General features: G+C 45.4%; 2 protein-coding genes and 2 non-coding genes across 4 annotated transcripts; 3 read left to right on the top strand and 1 right to left on the bottom strand.

Moving 5' to 3' along the window:
• Window positions 1–154: 154 nt before the first annotated feature.
• On the bottom strand, window positions 155–13,332 carry LOC147221304 (protein transport protein Sec24C). Its single transcript, XM_086169864.1, is given in 22 exon segments — window positions 155–1,358; window positions 1,467–1,653; window positions 1,745–1,834; window positions 1,943–2,167; window positions 2,322–2,501; window positions 2,737–2,858; window positions 3,000–3,138; window positions 4,141–4,289; window positions 4,370–4,466; window positions 6,010–6,177; window positions 6,246–6,350; window positions 6,758–6,854; window positions 7,456–7,647; window positions 7,736–7,848; window positions 8,760–8,869; window positions 9,142–9,277; window positions 9,365–9,492; window positions 11,115–11,226; window positions 11,335–11,388; window positions 11,552–11,610; window positions 12,231–12,797; window positions 13,149–13,332. Coding segments are annotated over 20 exon segments (2,937 nt in total). The 5' UTR covers window positions 12,751–12,797; window positions 13,149–13,332; the 3' UTR covers window positions 155–1,358; window positions 1,467–1,512.
• On the top strand, window positions 5,206–5,277 carry trnae-uuc (transfer RNA glutamic acid (anticodon UUC)). Its single transcript has one exon. It is a non-coding gene; the product is annotated as a tRNA-Glu (tRNA).
• A 1,445-nt stretch (window positions 13,333–14,777) lies between the features above and the next one.
• Window positions 14,778–14,849, top strand: trnae-uuc (transfer RNA glutamic acid (anticodon UUC)). Its single transcript has one exon. It is a non-coding gene; the product is annotated as a tRNA-Glu (tRNA).
• Window positions 14,850–15,449: 600 nt separating this feature from the next.
• grsf1 (G-rich RNA sequence binding factor 1) lies at window positions 15,450–18,954 on the top strand. Its single transcript, XM_086169727.1, has 9 exons — window positions 15,450–15,810; window positions 16,599–16,737; window positions 17,002–17,157; window positions 17,310–17,441; window positions 17,648–17,786; window positions 17,873–17,985; window positions 18,110–18,201; window positions 18,288–18,423; window positions 18,715–18,954. The coding sequence occupies exons 1-9, from the start codon at window positions 15,589–15,591 to the stop codon at window positions 18,768–18,770; spliced, it is 1,185 nt and encodes a 394-aa protein (XP_086025853.1). The 5' UTR covers window positions 15,450–15,588; the 3' UTR covers window positions 18,771–18,954.
• The last annotated feature ends 90 nt before the right edge of the window (window positions 18,955–19,044 follow it).

The raw sequence follows: 19,044 nt of genomic DNA, 5'->3' as shown, positions 1-19,044 counted from the left end.
TGCTTTTCAAGCTTTGCAGCTGTTATCATTATTAGTGTCGCGGTTGTTTGCGCGTTGACGGGAACGTAACTGCAGGTTTTACTTAACAATCGCCGGGTGAAAAAAAATTTCAGGGGCTCATTTTGTCGGACAAGAAAAAACAGTGCACAAAAAATCCTTGAAGAAAATTAATACTCTTTAATTACTACTGATCATATCAAAGACTTGGTCTTTTAATTCATGTATTCATTTATCATTGCAACCACACATACATCTTTTCACACAAGTGAACACTCATGTGATCTTAAATGCACCTCCTATAATGTTTTATTTATTTACTTTAAGTTTAGTGTCCTGGAGATCTTGGTTTTTCCAGTTTTCCTTGAGTAATGAACGATTTTATTATTGTTCAAATACAAGAAAAAAAAATATAGGCCTGTATATTTTTTTCAAATCATTTATATATTTATCAATTAATTTGAAACAGTGAAGCCCCGCCCCTAAGTTCCGGTCTTACGGCTCGGTGGCGCCCTCTAGTGGGCGCTGCGAAGACTCGCCTGACAAATCAGGAAATCGTATTGAATGCCAACATGAGACGTATGAGCGGCACTTTGTGCACGTGACGTGAAAGTGTGTGTTTTTGAAAACGAAATAAATAAAAATCTCAATAAAACAAAGAAGAGAGTTGCTTTGACCATGCAGTTGATTTTCGATGGATTACTGCGATCGGGTCTGAAGAATCCTGTTAAAATCGCATTATCGTGCAACCGACGCTGAAAAATAATGTTTAAAATACTCGTTTATATTTTGAGGTATTCGGTATGCAATGGTACTTTTTAGGGATTTGGCCTCGGCCCTGAAAGCCATTTAATAACTGATGGTCACATGTTATAGTCCCGGAGCAGATTTCATTTCAGGAATCTGAGCCACTGAGAAAATGAAAATATCGAAATTCTTTGGTGGTTCTTTTCTTTGTCTTTTGTTTTTTGTTTTTTTTTTTCCCGCCCTCGTCGCATCGCACGATCTCATTTCAACTTTTTCATTTCCCTGGAGCCGTCTGGACGCGGTTCCAGTTCTCGAGTGCTCTCAGAGGCCTGTGAAATTAAACTGTGAAAAACAGCGTGAGCGGCGATGAAATAAAAAAATAAAAGGACAGGATGGGTGATGCTCACTTAGCGGACAGAGACCGGGCGTTCATTACTGAAGCCCTGCAGGCGGAAGGAGATATCGATTACAGCTCCCCGGAGGCGATGCAGTTGTCCCTCTCCGACAGACCTTCATTGAGACCTTCTGGTGCGGCCTCCCGAGAGTCACGCCCTTCTGAATTCAAACCTCCGACACACAACCGGGAAAACGGTCTCGGTGAAACGTCAGATGAACTGCGCAAAGGAAGGGAAATCATGATTCGGGGGAGGCCTTTTGACCCTCACATGTAGGAAACACGTAAATAAAGTTTTGTTTTCTTTCGACTGACATGGTGAACGAACCGTAACACTTGGGTGGAAGCGGGGTCCTCGGCGCCGGGAGGCGACCTCACTGCAGGAGACGGACCGAGTTGAAGTGGAGGTGGTAGAGGAAGTCGGCGTAGGAAGCACCTCCGTTCTGACTCTTGTCCTCCACCAGGTGGCGCTGCAGGGGCTCCTCGCAGGCGTCGCCTTGCTTCACCAGCCAGAGCTGAGACGGAGACGCGGGCGTGAGGACGGGACCGAAGACGAGGGTCGCGCCTTCATCGCTGATGTGAGTTGAGAGACGATGGTCGGCTCACCTGGCGGGCGCAGGGAGCGCTGGCATTCAGGGCGGCGACGAGGGATCGAACACCAGCCGACGTGGGGTTGTCCAGCTCCGGCAGTTTGGTCTGGAGGTACACACACACACACACACACACACACACACACACACACACACACTCATAAAAAAGTCCAGGAGGTTTGAAACAGTAAATCCTGATCTTCTGCTGAATCACCTCTCCAGAAAGCAGCGAGGAGAAGCAGCCGCCGCCGAAGATCTCGGCCAGGAAGCGCGGCGGTGCCCGGGCCCCGATCCAGAGCAGCAGGGCGTGCGGAGCGGCCAGCAGGTACACCCCGCTCGGCTGAAGGCTGGCGGCGCAGCAGCGGAGCGCCTCCCCGGGCCTGGGAACGCCGGCGCCGCGGGCTGCAGGTGACTTCAGGAGCTGAGGAGGGAGAAGATCCTGAGCAGGTGAGAAGGACACAAGAAACACAAGAGGATGTTTGGACCAGGAATGAGCCGATCTCTGCAACCAAGAGCATGAAAACGACTTCAAAAGTTACAGCCTTCCCTAAGCGTGTGTGTGTGTGTGTGTGTGTGTGTGTGTGTGTGCTAACCAGTGGCAGAAGCAGGGGGTAGAAGTGTGTGACGGTGGTGACGGTGTCCATGCTGAGGACCTGGCAGCGCAGCAACACCCTCTGGTGGACGGAGCTCCTCAGGCCCGGGAGAAGAACCTCGCTCTTCCTCAGGCTGTTGATGTAAACAGGAAGAGCTCGCAGGTGCTGAGGGAGGACCAACTGCACACACACACACACACGTGTACACAAAAACACACACACACACACGTTCATTCAGTGAAGATCATAATGAGTACAAGTTCAGACAGAGAGAGAACAACTTTATTTATCCCGAAGGAAATTGTTTAAACGGCTGACCTTTAAAAGAACCTCAAACTCACACACACACACACAAACAAAAACACACACACGTCCGCCAGGGATGATAATCTGGACGTAATAATCCCCGTCTCACCTGGCCGGCAGAGACGGCGGCCGAGCAACAGTGTTTCCTGTAGGACGCCAGCAACTCCGTGGACTCGGTCTGCAGTTCCTCCCTCAGCTCATGCAGGGGGCGCTCCAACGCTGCGCAGTACACTCCACGCATCGAAAAAAAACGCACATAAACCATCTTTTCGCTCTTGAATTATTTCACACACAGACATAACGCCCTTGCAAACGTGTGTGTTTTGTTTAATCTGTATTTACTTTATCACAGAACCTCTCGGCGTCACTTACTCTTCTTGCAGTAGAAGGTGAGCAGCGTCTGGGCCTGACAGTGTCTGAAGGTGTCCTGCAGGTGTCGCGAGCAGCGCAGGGTCAGGGTGTGAACCCGCACCCGCCTGCGACCCGATTGGCTGCTGTAGGTCAAGACGGCCTGGCGAACAGGAAGTAGCAGAAGGAGGGAGACGTTTAAAGATAATTTTCCATCGTTATCAGATTCCTTCTCAAGGGATGACATAATGTTTGGTTTGCTTTTAAGCAACAAAAGAGATGAACTCTGTGTTAATGTTATTTTAGGCCCGGCCAAGTTCTTCATTCACAAAAAACAGAATGCAAAAATGTTCCCCGAATTTTAATTTCTTCATAAACGATTTTGAATTATATAAAAAAAAAATCCTTAAAACTTATGGAAAAATCCAAAAACCAAAAAATATACTTTTTTGATGTCTGAGATTCCCTGTGAACTTAATTACATGTTATATTCCCCTTGCAAGTTTTTTTTTTTCCCCCTTTTGTTTTAATTTTATTTGTCTATCTATTTATTTATTTAATTATTTTCCTTTTAATTTCTTTTTTTTTTTTGTCTAGCATTATACATTTCTCACAAACCGTTAACACTATTAACTTCTGATTACATACAGAACGAATGTCCTTATGTCCTCTGCTTCCTCATCCCTGGTTGTTTCATTGACATTCAGTTCTACCTTGCCATGTTTATTTGTACATATGTATATTTGTGTGTGCTATTTATGTTCAATAAGAAAAATTTAAAAAAAAGAAGGAGGGAGAGGTCATGTGTTTTAGAGATGGCCGTTGATGCTTTGAGAGCAATATTTTAGAATTTGATTATTTGAACCTGAAAAACTGCAGGAATATAAATCCTGCTGTCAAGTAAAAAATAGTTGTGTTTCCTTTTAATTTCCAACACAGTTTCATTATTTCCATCAGTCTGTCTTTTTGTACTTTTTTCAATTGAAATGTTTTCGATTATACTTTTGTATTTACATGTTTCTTTGTTTCCCATGTACTGGCTGCTATGACAATTTATCTATCTAAATAAATAATACACCACATAAAAATCTATTTACATCTATCTATCTAACTAACTAATCATCTATCAATCTATCGTTGTATCTAAAAAAGTGTAGCATAACACCTGTATGGCGACGCCGCGGGCCTCGTCCAGCGGTCTGCTGTGAGCGAGCTCCACGGCCACCGTCGTCCGCCGGTCCAGGGTCGCCATGGTAACCCGGCTCGGGCTCGGACCGGGGACGAACGGCCCGTAGCAGCCGGACACGCGCAGATCTGGAGAGGAAGGGGGGGGGGAGTCTGAGGCCGCGTGCTTTTCTGAGGGACGACGAGGAGAATCGGACGGAGGTTCTGACCTTTGCTGACAAAAACCCTCAGCTCGGCCTTGAAGCCGGAGGTCGTCTCCATGATCCGCCTCAAGTCCGTGGAGAAACGCTCCCGGTCCAACTCCCCCTGAGGACCCGAAGCAAAGGAAATCAAAATAAACAGACTATAAGACGAGAGGCTGCTGTGTCAACTGGAAGAAACGCAGTGGAACTTCGACTTACGAGTGGAACAACTTTTCGGGGAGTTTTCTGGGATACGAGCCGCCGCTCAGTGGATTATTTGCTTTGTGATACAAAGCAAAAACTGAAAAAAAACTGATAAAAACTGCCTGCCACAAGGTAGCCCAAAGAAAATCATGGATAAAAACGCAGTGCGCGTGTTGTGGAGACAAGAGGTTGTTGTCGGTGAGTCATTCAAAGCCGGTTGGGGACGGTTTTATTGTTCTAAAAAGAGAAGCAGCTTCACTCCGTCGCTAAATGAAGTTTAGCCATAAAGTGTGGCAAAGTGTGCACGTTACATTCAGTAACACATTATAGCATTAAGAGTGGCTAGCGAGTTAAGCGATAGAGCAACAAACGAAAAACTCCATCGACCTCCTCCACCGCCAACGACATTTTCAAGGTAAATATGTTTTAATTCTTCATAATGTATTATTATTTTCTCATAAATGATTTGTTTTTTATAAAGCACATTTAACCACACTTAAAAACAGGCAACGGTCAGGGAACCAGTGAAACTCTTAAGTCAAGGCCATTTTTGTCATTGTTTTTGTCACTATTTATGTCCTTATCCTTGTTGTTTTGGTTCTCTATTTTAACCCTTGCTGGTTTTTTTTTTTTTTTTCCATTCCATTACCCATCCAGCATCCCATATGGTCTAGCGGTTAGGATTCCTGGTTTTCACCCAGGCGGCCCGGGTTCGACTCCCGGTATGGGAACACATTTTCCCACTGTGAAATTGCGTGTGTGCTAATTTACTAGTTGTAGTTTTAGCATGCACTTTGTCAGACGGGCAGGTTTCAGCACACCTGTGTTTGAATACCCTGAGGTGTTTTTGGCCAAGACACTGCTCCCCTGGCGCTCACTGACGGCAAACCCTACGGCTCATGGTTCATCCATGAAGGCTTAATTGCAAACAACAAATTTCCCATGAGGGATTAATAAAGTATAATTGCATTCTTATGCTTGATGTTGTTGTTCTCTCTGCTGTTTATGTATTCGTCAATGTCCTTTGCTATCTTCTAATTGCCTATTTATATTTAGATTCATATTTATTGATACTATAACTGTTACACTTCTGTGACAACAGAATTTCCCTTATGGGGACCAATAAAGTGTATCTTATATTCATATTTTATCTAACATTCTACTATCATCTAATAATAATAATAATAATAATAATAATACATGGGATTTTCATAGCGCTTTTCATGACACTCAAAGACGCTTCACAAGTAAAAAACAGAGGGAACTGAACATACACAGAATTATTGGGAATGAATCAACTGTAATCAATAAATGAATTAATAAATTAATAAACTGTAACTAATCCTGTATATATCATCACTGCAAAGCTGTCCCAAATGAAGATATACTTTATTGATTCTTTTGTCACAGCGGCGTAACAATGACAGTATCCTGTAAATGCTGGGTTGGATCCCACGCCGTACCTGGAGGTGGCTGTAGGCGTACAGAGCTCCGCCCGTCAGGTAGGGGACGTGTCCCGGCCAAGCGCCGCCCACATCTTGCTGGGCGAGGACGAAGAGGTGAACGCCGCAGCCCTGACCGACGCACTCCTTGGCCAATGACAGCGCTCATTCCGGTGGCTCGAATATGGACTGACGTGCACGAGAACGTTTAAGTATGTAAACAACTGTGTACTCGTGTGTGTGTGTGTGTGTGTTACCTTTGGTTTATGTGTGCCAAAGAACCCTGAAGAGGCCTGTGTGGGTGGCACCTCCTGTGGGGGGGCGGTGTGGAAGATGAGCAGCTTCCCAGGACGATTCAAGGTCTTGAAATCAGAAAACAAGCCTCTAAATATCACCTTTTGTGCAATTTACTGTCGGTTTTTCACCCCTTTTTTTTTTCGGTTGGTTTTCGATCGATTTCTTGCTAATTATTAGGCCGTTCTTGTTCCTCAGGGATTTTTTTTTTTCTTTTTTTACAGTTTTCAATGAAAACTCCTCATATTTTCCGACCGATTTGAACAAACATCAGTTGAGTCTATGTTTTCAAAAAAAATAAAATAAAAATAAAGATGCTTATAGGGCAAGTATCTGTGTCTTGCAGTTAACACCTCATTGTTGGAAAAATCTCTCAATGTATGACATCACATATCCACATCCTCAGGCTCCAGTCCCTTGTCTTTATTTTTAAACACAACGTTCAATAAATATTGAGAAAAATATCCATACCCACCTGGAGTACAGCCAGTCCTGCTTTGACAGGCATTTCCACGGGAGCCCCGCTGGACTCGCCTTCCTCTGGGCCGAACTGGGGAATAAGATTAAACACACTACACAAACACACACATACACACAAACACACACACACACACACACACAGATTTATAATTTTCATGGGAGTTACATTCGAAGACCCCCCACGAATAGTGAATTTACGTGAACGGCAGCGAAGTGAACCAGGACATTGTATGTTGGGTACAACCTACAAGGAGATCAGCTGCTTCTCTCCATGAACCAATCAAAATGAGGAACGGAACGACATGCTCAATCAGCCAATAGCATGCAACTACAGATCTACTTAGCCAATGATATTTCATATAAGATCTTACGTGGGTACAACGATAGGGACGAGACTTTGCGATGCTATCTTTGTTTAGCAAAGGAGGACTTGTATTTATTTTTCTTTTATAAAGTGAATTTTAGTTTAATGTTACTGATTTTTTGACTGTTTTTTTTTTTTTTTCTTAGGCAAAAATATTTCATCACGAAAAAAAATTAAAATGCTGCAAAGAGAACGCTAAACAACAACGTGAAGTAGCGAGGGCGCGAAAGCTGAACCGCGAAGTAGCGAGGGTCGAATGTGCACAACAGTGAATACAGGTTTTGTTAAAATCTTGACAATAATAGTTATGGCCACTCATGAGTGTTTACCTGTCGATGCTGTCCATGCAGTCTCTGAGCGCCACCAGAAGCCCCTCCCTCACAGGAAGCTGCAGGTCCTCCGTCTCCGTGATGACCAGCATGTGTGGGCGGAAGAGGGAAGGGCTCAGGTCGTACAGGTGGACCCTGCTGTCGTACGTCATCAGGCCCACGCACACGTCCCGCCAGGCATCGCTATCCTCCCTGAGCACATCAGGCCAAACCTGGTAGATGTGTGTGCATGTGTGTGTGTGTGTGTGTGTGTGTGTGTGTGTGCGTGCACACGCATTACCTTAACAGGGAGGAGAGCAGTGTGTGGATTTGTTGTGTTACGAACTCCAAATGTCCTCCTCTCAGCGCCGGAGATGACACATCGATGGCGAATAGGAGCGCAGCGGCTGCACCCTGAGATGAAACGCAACGTGCAACACACACACACACACACACACACACACATACAAAAGTTGATGTAGATGGAAGGCGTTTCAAGAAAGATGGGAATGCAAATGTAACATTTTGGATTTGAATGAGTAATAAATTCAGTTATTTAACATTAAGGAGTAGTTACATAAGTAGTTAAATAACTCTGACTTTATTACTCATTCAAATCCAAAATGTTACGTATGCATTTGCATAGATATAAAAAAAAAATATGTTTACTAGTTGCTCTGTGACATAGCTAGCTTTCATGAATACATTCTGCTGCCATCGTAGTTTGGGTTGGTTTTAATTCTTGGACATTTTTTTGTTTTCCTGGAAGGCTAACATTAGCATTTGAAGCACAAACATATTCACTATCCCATTTTTCTTGAACAGCCTTCCATCTGCATCAACTTTTCTCTTCCTGGACATTTCAGGATCATTTGTATTTCTAAATTCCACATGTTGAAAATGGCATTGATGTGGATACACTGCGATCTAATGGTGGGATTCTGTCACTTAGCGGGTGACATGATCGGCATGAATTGTAGGAAATGTAGTTTATGGTCCATGCACGCATTTGACTTTTTAAGACAATCAGACCTTTTAAGACGTTCTCACGGGCCACATAAAATGATGTGGCGGGCCACATTTGGCCCATGGGCCTTGAGTTTAACACATGGGGTCTAATTAAAATCATTACATTGATTATTATAGCAAGAGGTGTTTAACTATTTTTCAATGCCGCCCCAAATCAAGTATCCTGTTTTCTGAAATGAGCCGATAACTACAGTGAAGGGACGTCATGTGACGAGCCACGGGCTGGGATGTCGTCCCCATCGGCTCCTTCTCAGGTGACAGCGTTTCAGCTCTTTGTGACGGCGACCACAACTGACCTCCTGAGAGCTGAGGATTTCATAAGACCCCAGATGGAGCTCGGGTCTGTTTTCTTCATCGACCCGACCCCCGCTCGCTCCTCTGGTGGGCTGGAACTGCTGCCACGGCACTGAGACACAAGAGGAGGAGGGATTATGAATGAGATCGACTCTATCTTCCTGCAGCCCAGAAACAGCCAACAGGTTCATTAGAGGTTTTAAGTCGTCCGTAGGTGTGAAATGTCGTATGTCTCTCCATGTGATGGCGGAGGCTAAACCCCGCCTCTCGCCATCCGGGATTGGCCCGCATCATCGCCTCCGCTGGCGCCGAGGCTTTCGAGCCAGCGTGGGGAAAGCGGTGTGAATTTCGTGTGTGTTTTGACCTCGACGGTCAGCGGCTCACCTTCGCTGAGTTTCCCACAGAAGGGACAGTAAAACCTCTGCCCGCAGTCCTGCCAGGCCATGGCGGGACACATCGCCGCCCCACACCAGCGGCAGCCTGCGATACACTCTTGCTCGGAGCACAAGGGCAGAGGCTTCTGCGAACGCAAGAAAAAAAAACACCCGGCATTAGCACCGGCGCTCCTCTTCCCGGAGGAACCTTCGGTTTGCGGGTGAAAGCTCGCCTCCTCTGCTTGGTGCTTCACCAGCGGGGTGACCAGAGCTCCCAGAGGCAGGCGGCTCAGCAGGGCGGCGTGGCCTTCGCAGGGAACGCAGTAGGACGTGGAGCGGACAGCGCGAGGGCTGGCGTTACCTGCGGGGGGTTCAGGAGAGGAAAACTAAAACACCCGTCATGTTGAAACTGGTGGCAAAATACCGTTAAATTCAGTGTGTGAAATAAAGAGAACAAAAAGAAACAAATATCTACATCAGAATATGATGTGACTTGTTAAAAAGATGCAACAGAAATTCTTTCACAGGCTTGAAACTTAATGTTTTACTTGCACTGCCAACACTGTTCATATTTATAATGATGTTTTCAATATCTATTTATTAGCAATACAATTCCAAATGCACTGTGGACGGCAAAGTAAGGATTTCATTGTACAGGGAAAAATGTTTCTACATCTATCGCCCATCAAATCCCATCTTTCTCCAGGAAATGGTTTCACCGTCCTCTCCCGAGTGTGAGTGTGTGTTTGTGTGTACACACACATCCGCAGACAGATGCTGCGAGCTGTGACGGCGTTGCCGCTGTGTACGATTCTGTTGGAAGTCTATAAAAGTTTTCTTCGTTTTTTTTTTTAGATCAAACTAAGAGGCGAGCAGACAGGCGAGCGCCCGCTTCCTCTCCTCGCCGTCCCGAGTGGGAAAGGCACGACAAATCCTGAATAAAAATAACTTAAGGCGAACACAAAGAGAGGAGAGGCCGAACAAAGAGGAGAACGGTTGCTGTGAGACGATGTTTAAGTCTCATGTCAGCAGTCTGAGCAAGTAACACACACTCGAGGTACGTGACGTTGAGGGACCACCTTTGGATTTCTACTGCTTTGCCGATTTATTACGTGAGAATGGAGGAAGAAAAAACGAAAAACAGCCATCTCAGACCTGAAACAACAAATCAATTCAACGCCTTGACGATATTATCTCACAGATTTCTTTAAATTTGCCTGGAAAACCGTAATCTCAGGTTTTCACTTTTCTCTGTCACTTTATTGTCACCAATAACAAAGAGGTTGACCAATGATTTCAACCCCGCAGAGTATCACAGAAAACCGATACCGTAATTTTTGAATTATTGCGCGTGCCTGAATATAAGTCACACCCACTGCATTTGAAAGGAAATGAAAAATGTCCATATTTCGACCGAACTTGTCTGCAAGTGTCCATTTTCAACATGAGATATTTACACAGATTTATTTAACTTTTAATTGAATACGTGCCATAAATGCTTTTTTCCAAACTGTGCCAATAACACGTCTAGTTAAAAACAGAATAAAAATCCAGCAGCCAACCAGCAAAAGTCATTTTCATATCTTCATCTTCATCCTGTGCACTAAAACCACCAAAGTCATCCTCTTTAGTGTCAAAATGAAACATCCTCAGAATTCCTCTGTCACACACTTCTTAGTCTCTCTTTTGTTGTCGATCTCAATGTCACTTCTAAAACCATACACGGGGGAAAAAAGTAATAATAATAATAATACATAAGATCTGTATAGCGCTTTTCATGGTACTCAAAGACGCTTTACAAGTGAAAGACAGAAGACACAGGACATACACACAATTATTGGCAAAGGCTGAAAGGTGTGGTGTTGTAAGTGGTTAAGTCGCGGCTATTAGTCTGGAAATGACGGTAATAATCTGGACAAGCGCTTCCAGAATAAAGAAGTACTTGCAGAAGTACTTGGGAGGGTGGCTCAGTAGGACTTTTACCTCTGTCCTCTATGACACAGGAAGTTGTCGCCAAAGGGGGAAGATGGGAAAAAGGCTCCGAGACAAAGACCTTCCCCTGCCACTCTGCTTGGTCCTCTGCCATCACCTTCACCTGGGGAGACGCAGATCCTTCTTCGTAAACAAAAAAAACAATATTCATTTGACAATAAAAGATATATTGGAAATAAATGGAGAGTGAAGGGTGAATTAAAGGACTTGCAGCGCTGGGGAGGAGCTCCGGGTCCAGCCCATAACGAGACTCCAAGGTTGGAGACTACAGATTAAAAAAAAAAAAAAAATGATGAACAACAAAAACAATAACAACAAATACAATTTCATTAGAACCGGGGTGACTCTGTGCTTCTCCTTCTCCATTGGATCAGAATATGCATAATCTGATGATTATTGATTGTGTGTTTGTGAGTTTTAATCCCAACCTGCAGTGCAGGGCTCCTCTCCTGTGCAGCTGCATCAGGCGGAAATTGAGTTACGGCTCCTGAAACGTCCACAGAGGAAAGCTCAGATCAGTCTTATATTTGCATACATGTAGCCTTTATTCAAAAGAAACGTTTTACATTTGATTTATAATAAGAGCTGACAAATACGTCTCAGATATAGTTGTTTATCTCACTACACTATAAATGAGAGTTTAATTTCAATTATTTTTCCCATGTGATTGGTGTACATGTTTTCAGTAGAATTAATTGCCAAAAGTTCTTCTTCTGAAAATGTGTTCTCAATAAAATTGAGGAAATATCAAGACTCAACAATCAGTTCACACTTTGCATGAATTTACCTTAAAAGAAAAGTATCTCCAAACGACATTACTATCTAATATCAATGAAAAATCAGCAGGCAGTCAAAAGAAGATCACCGATGTGCATAGTTTTTCCGAAAATAATTAAAATTCCTGCTGTAATGTTGTTATATTTGATTGAAGTACAGAGTCGGATTCAATTTAAGAGGAATAAAACCTTGTTGCAGTTTGGACAGTCAGATTTATTGCGTTTGCTTCTCGACTTGTGATTTTTTTTCTTTTCGACTGCTGAGCGGACAGCGTAATAAGCATCCACATCGAAAAGCTCCCACACGATCCGACCATTGCTATAAATATACCTCCACTGCAGGACGGGAGGGTCCACTGAGGCTGCTGCTGGATGGGAGAAGCCGGAGGCCCGCCGGCCGACTCCACGTTCACCCCGTCGAACAAGGGTGGGACATGCCGGGGTCCTGGCACGTCCGGAGGGCTGATGGGCAGATGGACCTGCGGCTGTGGCCCCGGGGCGCCGGGAGCCTGGGGTTGGTACGGATGGTCGAATGGGGCCGGTACCGCGGGGCGAGGGCTGAGAGGGGAGTAAAGCCAGACCTGCCGTGGGTTACCTGCATCATATTTAAGCGGGGTGGAGAAAGGGGGCTGCTCTGGAGACGGGCCGCCCTGATGAGCGTTGTGTTCGGGTGACACGGCGCCCAGGTCATGACGGGCGGTCTGGTCAGAAGGAGAGCCCAGGGTGAGATGCTGAAAGCCGGGCAGAGGCCCGCAGAGAGCTCCGGGAGGAGAGGCTGTGGACCAGCCGTTGAGGCCCGCCCACGGCTGACTGAAAGACTGGCTCTGATTGGATGCAGGGACGTCCATCATACTCCATACCTGTCACCGATTGGTGCGTTTCTCTTTGGAGGCGGGACCTAGCCAGGCAAAAAAATAAATAAATAAATGCACTATTTATCACAGGGTTCGTGATGTTCTCTTTTGTCGTAATATTATGGGACGTATGTAGAAATGTATTTTAAAATGATCGTTGTATTACAACCTCAACGCCAAAACGGACAAAAACGGACAACATCTCGCTCATGTAACGTCACCCTTACACGCTAATAACACTGAAACAGCTATTTTTTGTGTGTATTGTTCTAAACTACCGTGTCAACTGACTGACACGGTCACATCGCAGAAGTTCATTTTGGGAAAAAATAATACATAGATATTTATATTTTTACCAGGGACTGATAAAACAATAAAAATTAAAATCACGGTACCTCTTTGGCGTTCAATGGAAGCGGGGGTGCTCGCGTGCGGCACTTGCTCGCGCGAGCGTCTTCGTTTCCCCTCTGCGGCGGAAGTGAGTCTCCTCATGGGAGTTGTAGTTCAGGATTTGTAGTCCACCGCTCCCGCCCCGCGCCGTGGGAATAAAGACCCACGGCGTGAAACCGATCACGGGTGTTTCTCGGTGTGCTTTCAAGCGAACACGTACAAGCACGACTACAGCGCTGTAGCGCTCAGCGACAGGCTCACCGTGGAGTCGAGGCGATGCATTTCCGCGTACTTTCAAAATAAAACATTTCATGCGTTAAATCAAGAATTGTAGTTTTTTTTGTTTTTTTATAAATTACTACATTTGCGCCTATTACCGTCTACTTAAATGCATTCTTGTGTCTTATATTCATCATTTTTTATGGCTTGCATAAATGATAAAAAAGATTGTCATTATAATAAATAAAAAAAATCCACAGGGATTGGCGATAGAGAGCACAGAGGATTTTATTTGGAAGCCATGGAGAGTGTGGGGAAAAGCTTAAGAGACGTGTGCAAGCAAAGTTTGACCAAGTGGAGAAAAGTGTCAGAAGGGGATAAAGCCAGAATGAAAGGAAAAGGTGGAGAAGACGCTGGTGAGAACCCTCATGTTGTCTGGTTTGGAGAAACTGAGAGAAGGACAGGAGGCAGCTGGTATGAAGATGTTTAGGTTCTCTTTGGAAGTGAAAAGGGTTGGGATAGGAGCAGGAATGAGGCCATCAGAGGGGCAGCGTGTGCTAGATGTTCTAGAAATAAGGGTCTGCTGAGCCTGCAACTGACAGACAGGAGGCCTTTGAGGAAGTCGAGAAGAAGACAGGAAGTAGGTGTGATGGAGGTGGCAGCGGTGACCCTTGCTCTCTGCCTCCAAATGGGATGCAAATTAAACATTTGTGATAATGGGTGAAAAAAGTTTGGTTTTTAAGCTAAATCCCCTTTGAAAAACCCAGACTTTTTGGATCTAGTGACTTTTTTTAGGGTTTATTTGTGGGTGATGCTAATCTCATGAATGAAATGACCAAACACCACTGTCCCAACATGATGAAATTTATAAGAATAAGAATAAGAATAAGAATAAGAATAAGAATAAGAATAAGAATAAGAATAAGAGTAAATCAACTTTATTTATCCCGAAGGAAATTGTTGTGCCAGAGTTTCAAGTAAAACATAACAATAATAAATAATAGTAGGAAATTGTATAAACAGTATAAAAAAAAAGGGGGGGGGTGTAAGAAATACAAATAAAACTATAAAGTGTCAAAGTAACAAGTCAAGGCTATAAAGCGTCTTAAGGTCTTAAGTAAAAAGATTTTGATTTTGAGTTCAAGTTTTAACATCAAAAATAGTAAACCACGTAAGCCTGCACCACCATGCAGAAGTCACATCTGGGACTCCATTCTGCACATACTGTTTCAGTTATATTGCATTTCTATACAATTACTGGTAGTTTTTACTGAAGCAAATGATGAATCGCTTACGCCTCAATTGTATGATTACTCACAATATGGTACTGGTACCCGAATTGCGAAAAAATCTCAGAGGACAAAAAGGTGTCTTATCAAATTTCAAAAACCCATGTATTAAAGAAGAATGTATCGTCCCATATGGTCTAGCGGTTAGGATTCCTGGTTTTCACCCAGGCGGCCCGGGTTCGACTCCCGGTATGGGAACGCCTTCTTTTCACGATGTGTTACTATAAGACTAGTTGCTGAGTTTATTTACTACTCGGGGTTTTAGCATTCAATTAGAATCTTAGGTTTCAGCACGACTGTGTTTGTATACTAATAAGCACAGTAAAACTGCTGCCCTGAAAAACTGTACAGGTTGTTCCGAAATTTCATCCTGGTGTTCTGGCGGTATAATAATAACTGCCGTTTGTTTGTTTTTTATTATTCTAATATTAATAGCCGTTTGTTCCTGCTTAAAAAAATAATCCTGCACCCAAATAACTCCGTCCCCAGCAAAAATGATGCGGAGGAAACAACACAAACACTGCATCCTCATCCTTACTTTCATTTTCTGAGGACATCCAGTCCGCTAGGTGACGCGGTGTCGCATATTTACAAGAATTAAATACAGAAGAAGACCCAGGATGCCAACATGTGTCAAAATCGCATTGCTGAGGTAGCACTTCCGTTTGTGTTGCCTACAAATTAAAACACAGCCCATGTAATATCTATTGTAATCTTATGGCTGCGCACTGTGTTGACTTTATTTTGAAAAACCAAATCCGGTTGTTGAACGCACACACTTCGCGGCTTTATGAGACTTGCGCGCTGCCCTTGACAGACGCAGCGGCGTGAGAGCCGAACTCAAGCCCGCAACGGCCCCAAGAAGGGCCCCGAAAACCCCGAACTCCTTCAATGTCGTGTTTATCCGCCTTTATTTTCGGTTTCTAACAGGTCTAAAATGTCTCGCAGCGGTAAGCCTCTGTTGTTTTGGCTACGGCGGTGCGTCGCGGCGAGGAGCTTGACGTTCACGTTGTCGGCGGGTTTGAAAACAAGAGGCGGCGTGGCGTCGGGCCGGTGCGGGCTCACCGAGCAGCCGACGTGGGCCGCGGCCAACCGGGCCTGGGGTCTCCTCAGGCTCCAGCCGGTACCGACAACCTTCCAGAACAGCTTGTGTACCAAGGTGGGTTTCCGGCGCCGATCACTGGAGGGGGACTTCCGGTTTTGGTCCGTTGGTGATTTGGGTCCGGGTCGAAGAATCTTACTGTGACTTCCGGTTCCGGTTTTAAATAACAAAAAAATAAAATAAAATTAACCGCACTTAGAAATTAGAAATTGCTTTAAAATCTAATTTAATTTCGAAAGAGTTTATTTTAAAAATTAAAGATTAAAAAAATGAAATTTCAGGAATGGATTAGCGACCCAACTTGCTCTAACGGAATTTATGAGCATATTAACTGTGTGCCCCTCCGGGTAAACATTGTCCTCCGTGGTTGGCGGCTGCATGTCCATCACCTTTACACCTGGGGGAGATCTTGCTGTTCCATCTTCTTCTTCTCCTCATTTGGGCTTTTGCCTTCAGGGGTTGCCACAGTGAGTCAATCTTCTCCATCTAACCCTATTTTCCGTTTCCTCCTCTCTCACACTAACTAATTTCATATCCTCACGCATTATGTCAATAAATCCTGGTCCCCCTCGAGACTTCCTGCCCGGCAGCACCAATTCCAGCATCTGTCTACCGATGTATTGACTGTCCCTCCTCTGTGCATGACCCAACCATCTCAGTCTGGCTTCTCTGACCTTCTCTCCAAAACATCTGACATGTTCTGTTCCTCTGATGGACTCATCCATCCTGGTCGCTACCAGGAAGAGAACCTCAGCATCTTCATCTCTGCAATGTCCAGCTCTGCCTCCTGTCTTTTTGTCATTGTTACTGTTCTGCACTGATTTCTAATTTCTCCCTCTGTCCAGGCGTCTTGTGAGGAAGAGTACCCGCCGCTGCCGGCCTATCAGTCAGAGCCCGAGCCGGCGACGAAGGAGGTGTACATCGTTCAAGTGAAAGGCCTGCCCTGGTCGTGTACGGCTCAGGATCTCCTGCAGTTCTTCTCAGGTGGGAGGACCACAGCTTCCCTCTGTTCTCTCTAAGCCAGAACGGTTACTGCAGACTCACGGGGGCAGCAGTTTCAGGACCGCTTTCGCGATTCGGGGCTAAAATGCACAAACAGACCCAGTGATAGGACATTTGGGTGGAAATCGAACAAAATGCCAAACAGAGGGTTCTGGAGTGCAAGCAGGAGCAAATGTCTGAAACTCATCTCGAGAAGAAGCGGAATCAAAACCCTCTGATATATTTTTTGGTATTTTTTTTTCCCAGACTGTAGGATCCGCGAGGGGGTTTCGGGGATTCACCTCACAGTGGACCGGCAGGGGAGGGCGACGGGACGGGCCTTCATCGAGATGGAGAGCGAGGGGGACGTCAGCAAAGCCCTGGAGAAGCACAGGCAGTATCTGGGTCCCCGCTACGTCGAAGGTTGGCCTCCGGCACTCAGATCCAGGGAGGGGGTTTTATTCTGAGACGATTAGAAAAACACCTGCAGAATAAGTGGGATGATCTCCGTTTCCTGAAGAGGAAGACCCAGAGGCGAAGGTCGGTGATTTTCGTTCGTCTCTCCTCCTCGGCAGTGTTCGAGGTGACGAACAGCGACGCCGAAGCCATCCTGAAGAAGGCCATCCAGACCCCGGATACACGGGTGGTGCGGATCAGAGGCCTCCCCTTCACCTGCACGGAGGCCGACATCATCAACTTCTTCTCAGGTCTTCTTCTTCACAACTACACCGCGGTTTTTAGTTTTTAGTTTTTGCTAATACGGCCTGTAACGTGTGGGAAGGCGGTCGCCTTCACCGATCAGAAAGGAAACTCAAAAACAGGAGAGGGTCCTGCTAGATCAGCGAGAAATTATTCCAAGAACATCAGAATCGGTTGAAATTCCGGGAAATCTCACCCCAGATTTGTTCCTCAGGTTTGGAAATCTTGGAAAATGGGATCACGGTCGTCACGGACCACAAGGGGAGGAAGTCTGGGGAGGCGTACGTGTGGTTCTCCACCCAGGAGGCGGCCGATGAAGCCCTGCAGAGGGACAGGGAGGTCATGGGGCGCAGGTGCGGCGGGCGACTCGGGGGTCAGAGCGTCACGCGACTTCCTCGTCGCGTCCGTCGGTTCGCCGCTGACCCGCAGACGTTCGCAGGTACATCGAGGTGTTCCCCAGCGGAAGCAACGAGATCCACTCCGGCTGGAGGAGCTCGGCCCCGCCGAAGACAAGCGGTCACCACGGGAGGACGGCGCCCGCCACGCAACCCGGTCAGCTTCTTCACATCACACTCGGCATTTGTGTTTTTTTTTTTTTTTTTAACCAGTAAAAAAAAAAAAAGTTTGGGATCGTATTACCGCCATATGAAAGTTATTAAGCTTTTTGATTTCTCAGCGTCCAGAACGCCCCCGCGCTCGTCGCTTCCGCCGCATTTCATCCACATGAGAGGACTTCCTTTCCAAGTGTCCGGAGAAGACATCGTCAAGGTCAGCGCTAAGATGGCAAAGACCAGCCAGGTGATCCGCTTTTTTTGCTTTCTCTGAACTTTAATTTCCCGTTCCCCCCGTCGCAGTTCTTCTTTCCCCTGGCCGTGGCCAAGATCCTGATCGAGTGCGGGCCGGACGGGAGGCCGAGCGGCGAGGCCGACGTCTACTTCAGCCGTCACCAGGACGCCCTGGAGGCCATGTCCAGAGACAGACAACACATAGGTGAGACGGGACAGGCGTGAATTATATGGTTTATTTTTAAAGCATCTTAAGTTTGATTAATTTTTTTTTTCTTTTTCTTTCTAGCAACTTTAAATTAATTCCTATCCGCACGTTTTTGCCCACTCTTTGCAAATGATCAAGGCTTTAATCATGTTTTCGCACAAAATGAAAAATACTTATTTTTAAATCACATGATTGTTAGTGTTTGCTAAATTCCAGCTCATTTTTTGAAGCCGACATTGAGATTTGTTTTAAATGAACCCATTTTTTTTTTTTTTCTTCTTCTCCCAGGAGAAAGATATATCGAGTTGTTTTTGAATTCTCTTCCGGAGGGTGATGGAAGGTGAAGATCCCTAGCGCTCCGCTCGGAAATCTTTTGAGTCATTCTCACTTCTGCACATTTACCGGTCAACGCACTCTGGCCCCATGTGAAACACCCATCATCTCTCCCAGGTGATGCTGATGGGGCAAATCATAATAAAAATCCTGTATTTATTTCCCGACATAAAACAATAAACATTCCTGGTGTCATGGCAATTCGTCTTCTTCCCTCAACCGGGAACTGGATCGTGTTTGCAACGGCGGCCGAGAGCCTGCGATGCGTTCTGTGTCATTGTGTTA

This window comes from Fistularia commersonii, chromosome 22, assembly GCF_037954325.1.
Source record: "Fistularia commersonii isolate RoL2024-O1a breed Wild chromosome 22, RoL_Fcom_v1.0, whole genome shotgun sequence".
Classification (NCBI taxonomy): Eukaryota; Metazoa; Chordata; class Actinopteri; order Syngnathiformes; family Fistulariidae; genus Fistularia; species Fistularia commersonii.
Note: the sequence above shows the minus strand (reverse complement) of the source record. Positions and strands in the feature narration are given on the sequence as shown.

Coding starts and splice junctions, on each gene's coding strand:
- grsf1 (XM_086169727.1), top strand. CDS start 15,589: ATGTCTCGCAGCGGTAAGCCTCTGTTGTTTTGGCTACGGCGGTGCGTC. Junction 17,158..17,309: donor GGGTCCCCGCTACGTCGAAG/GTTGGCCTCCGG, acceptor CCTCCTCGGCAG/TGTTCGAGGTGACGAACAGC. Junction 17,787..17,872: donor AGGGAGGTCATGGGGCGCAG/GTGCGGCGGGCG, acceptor AGACGTTCGCAG/GTACATCGAGGTGTTCCCCA.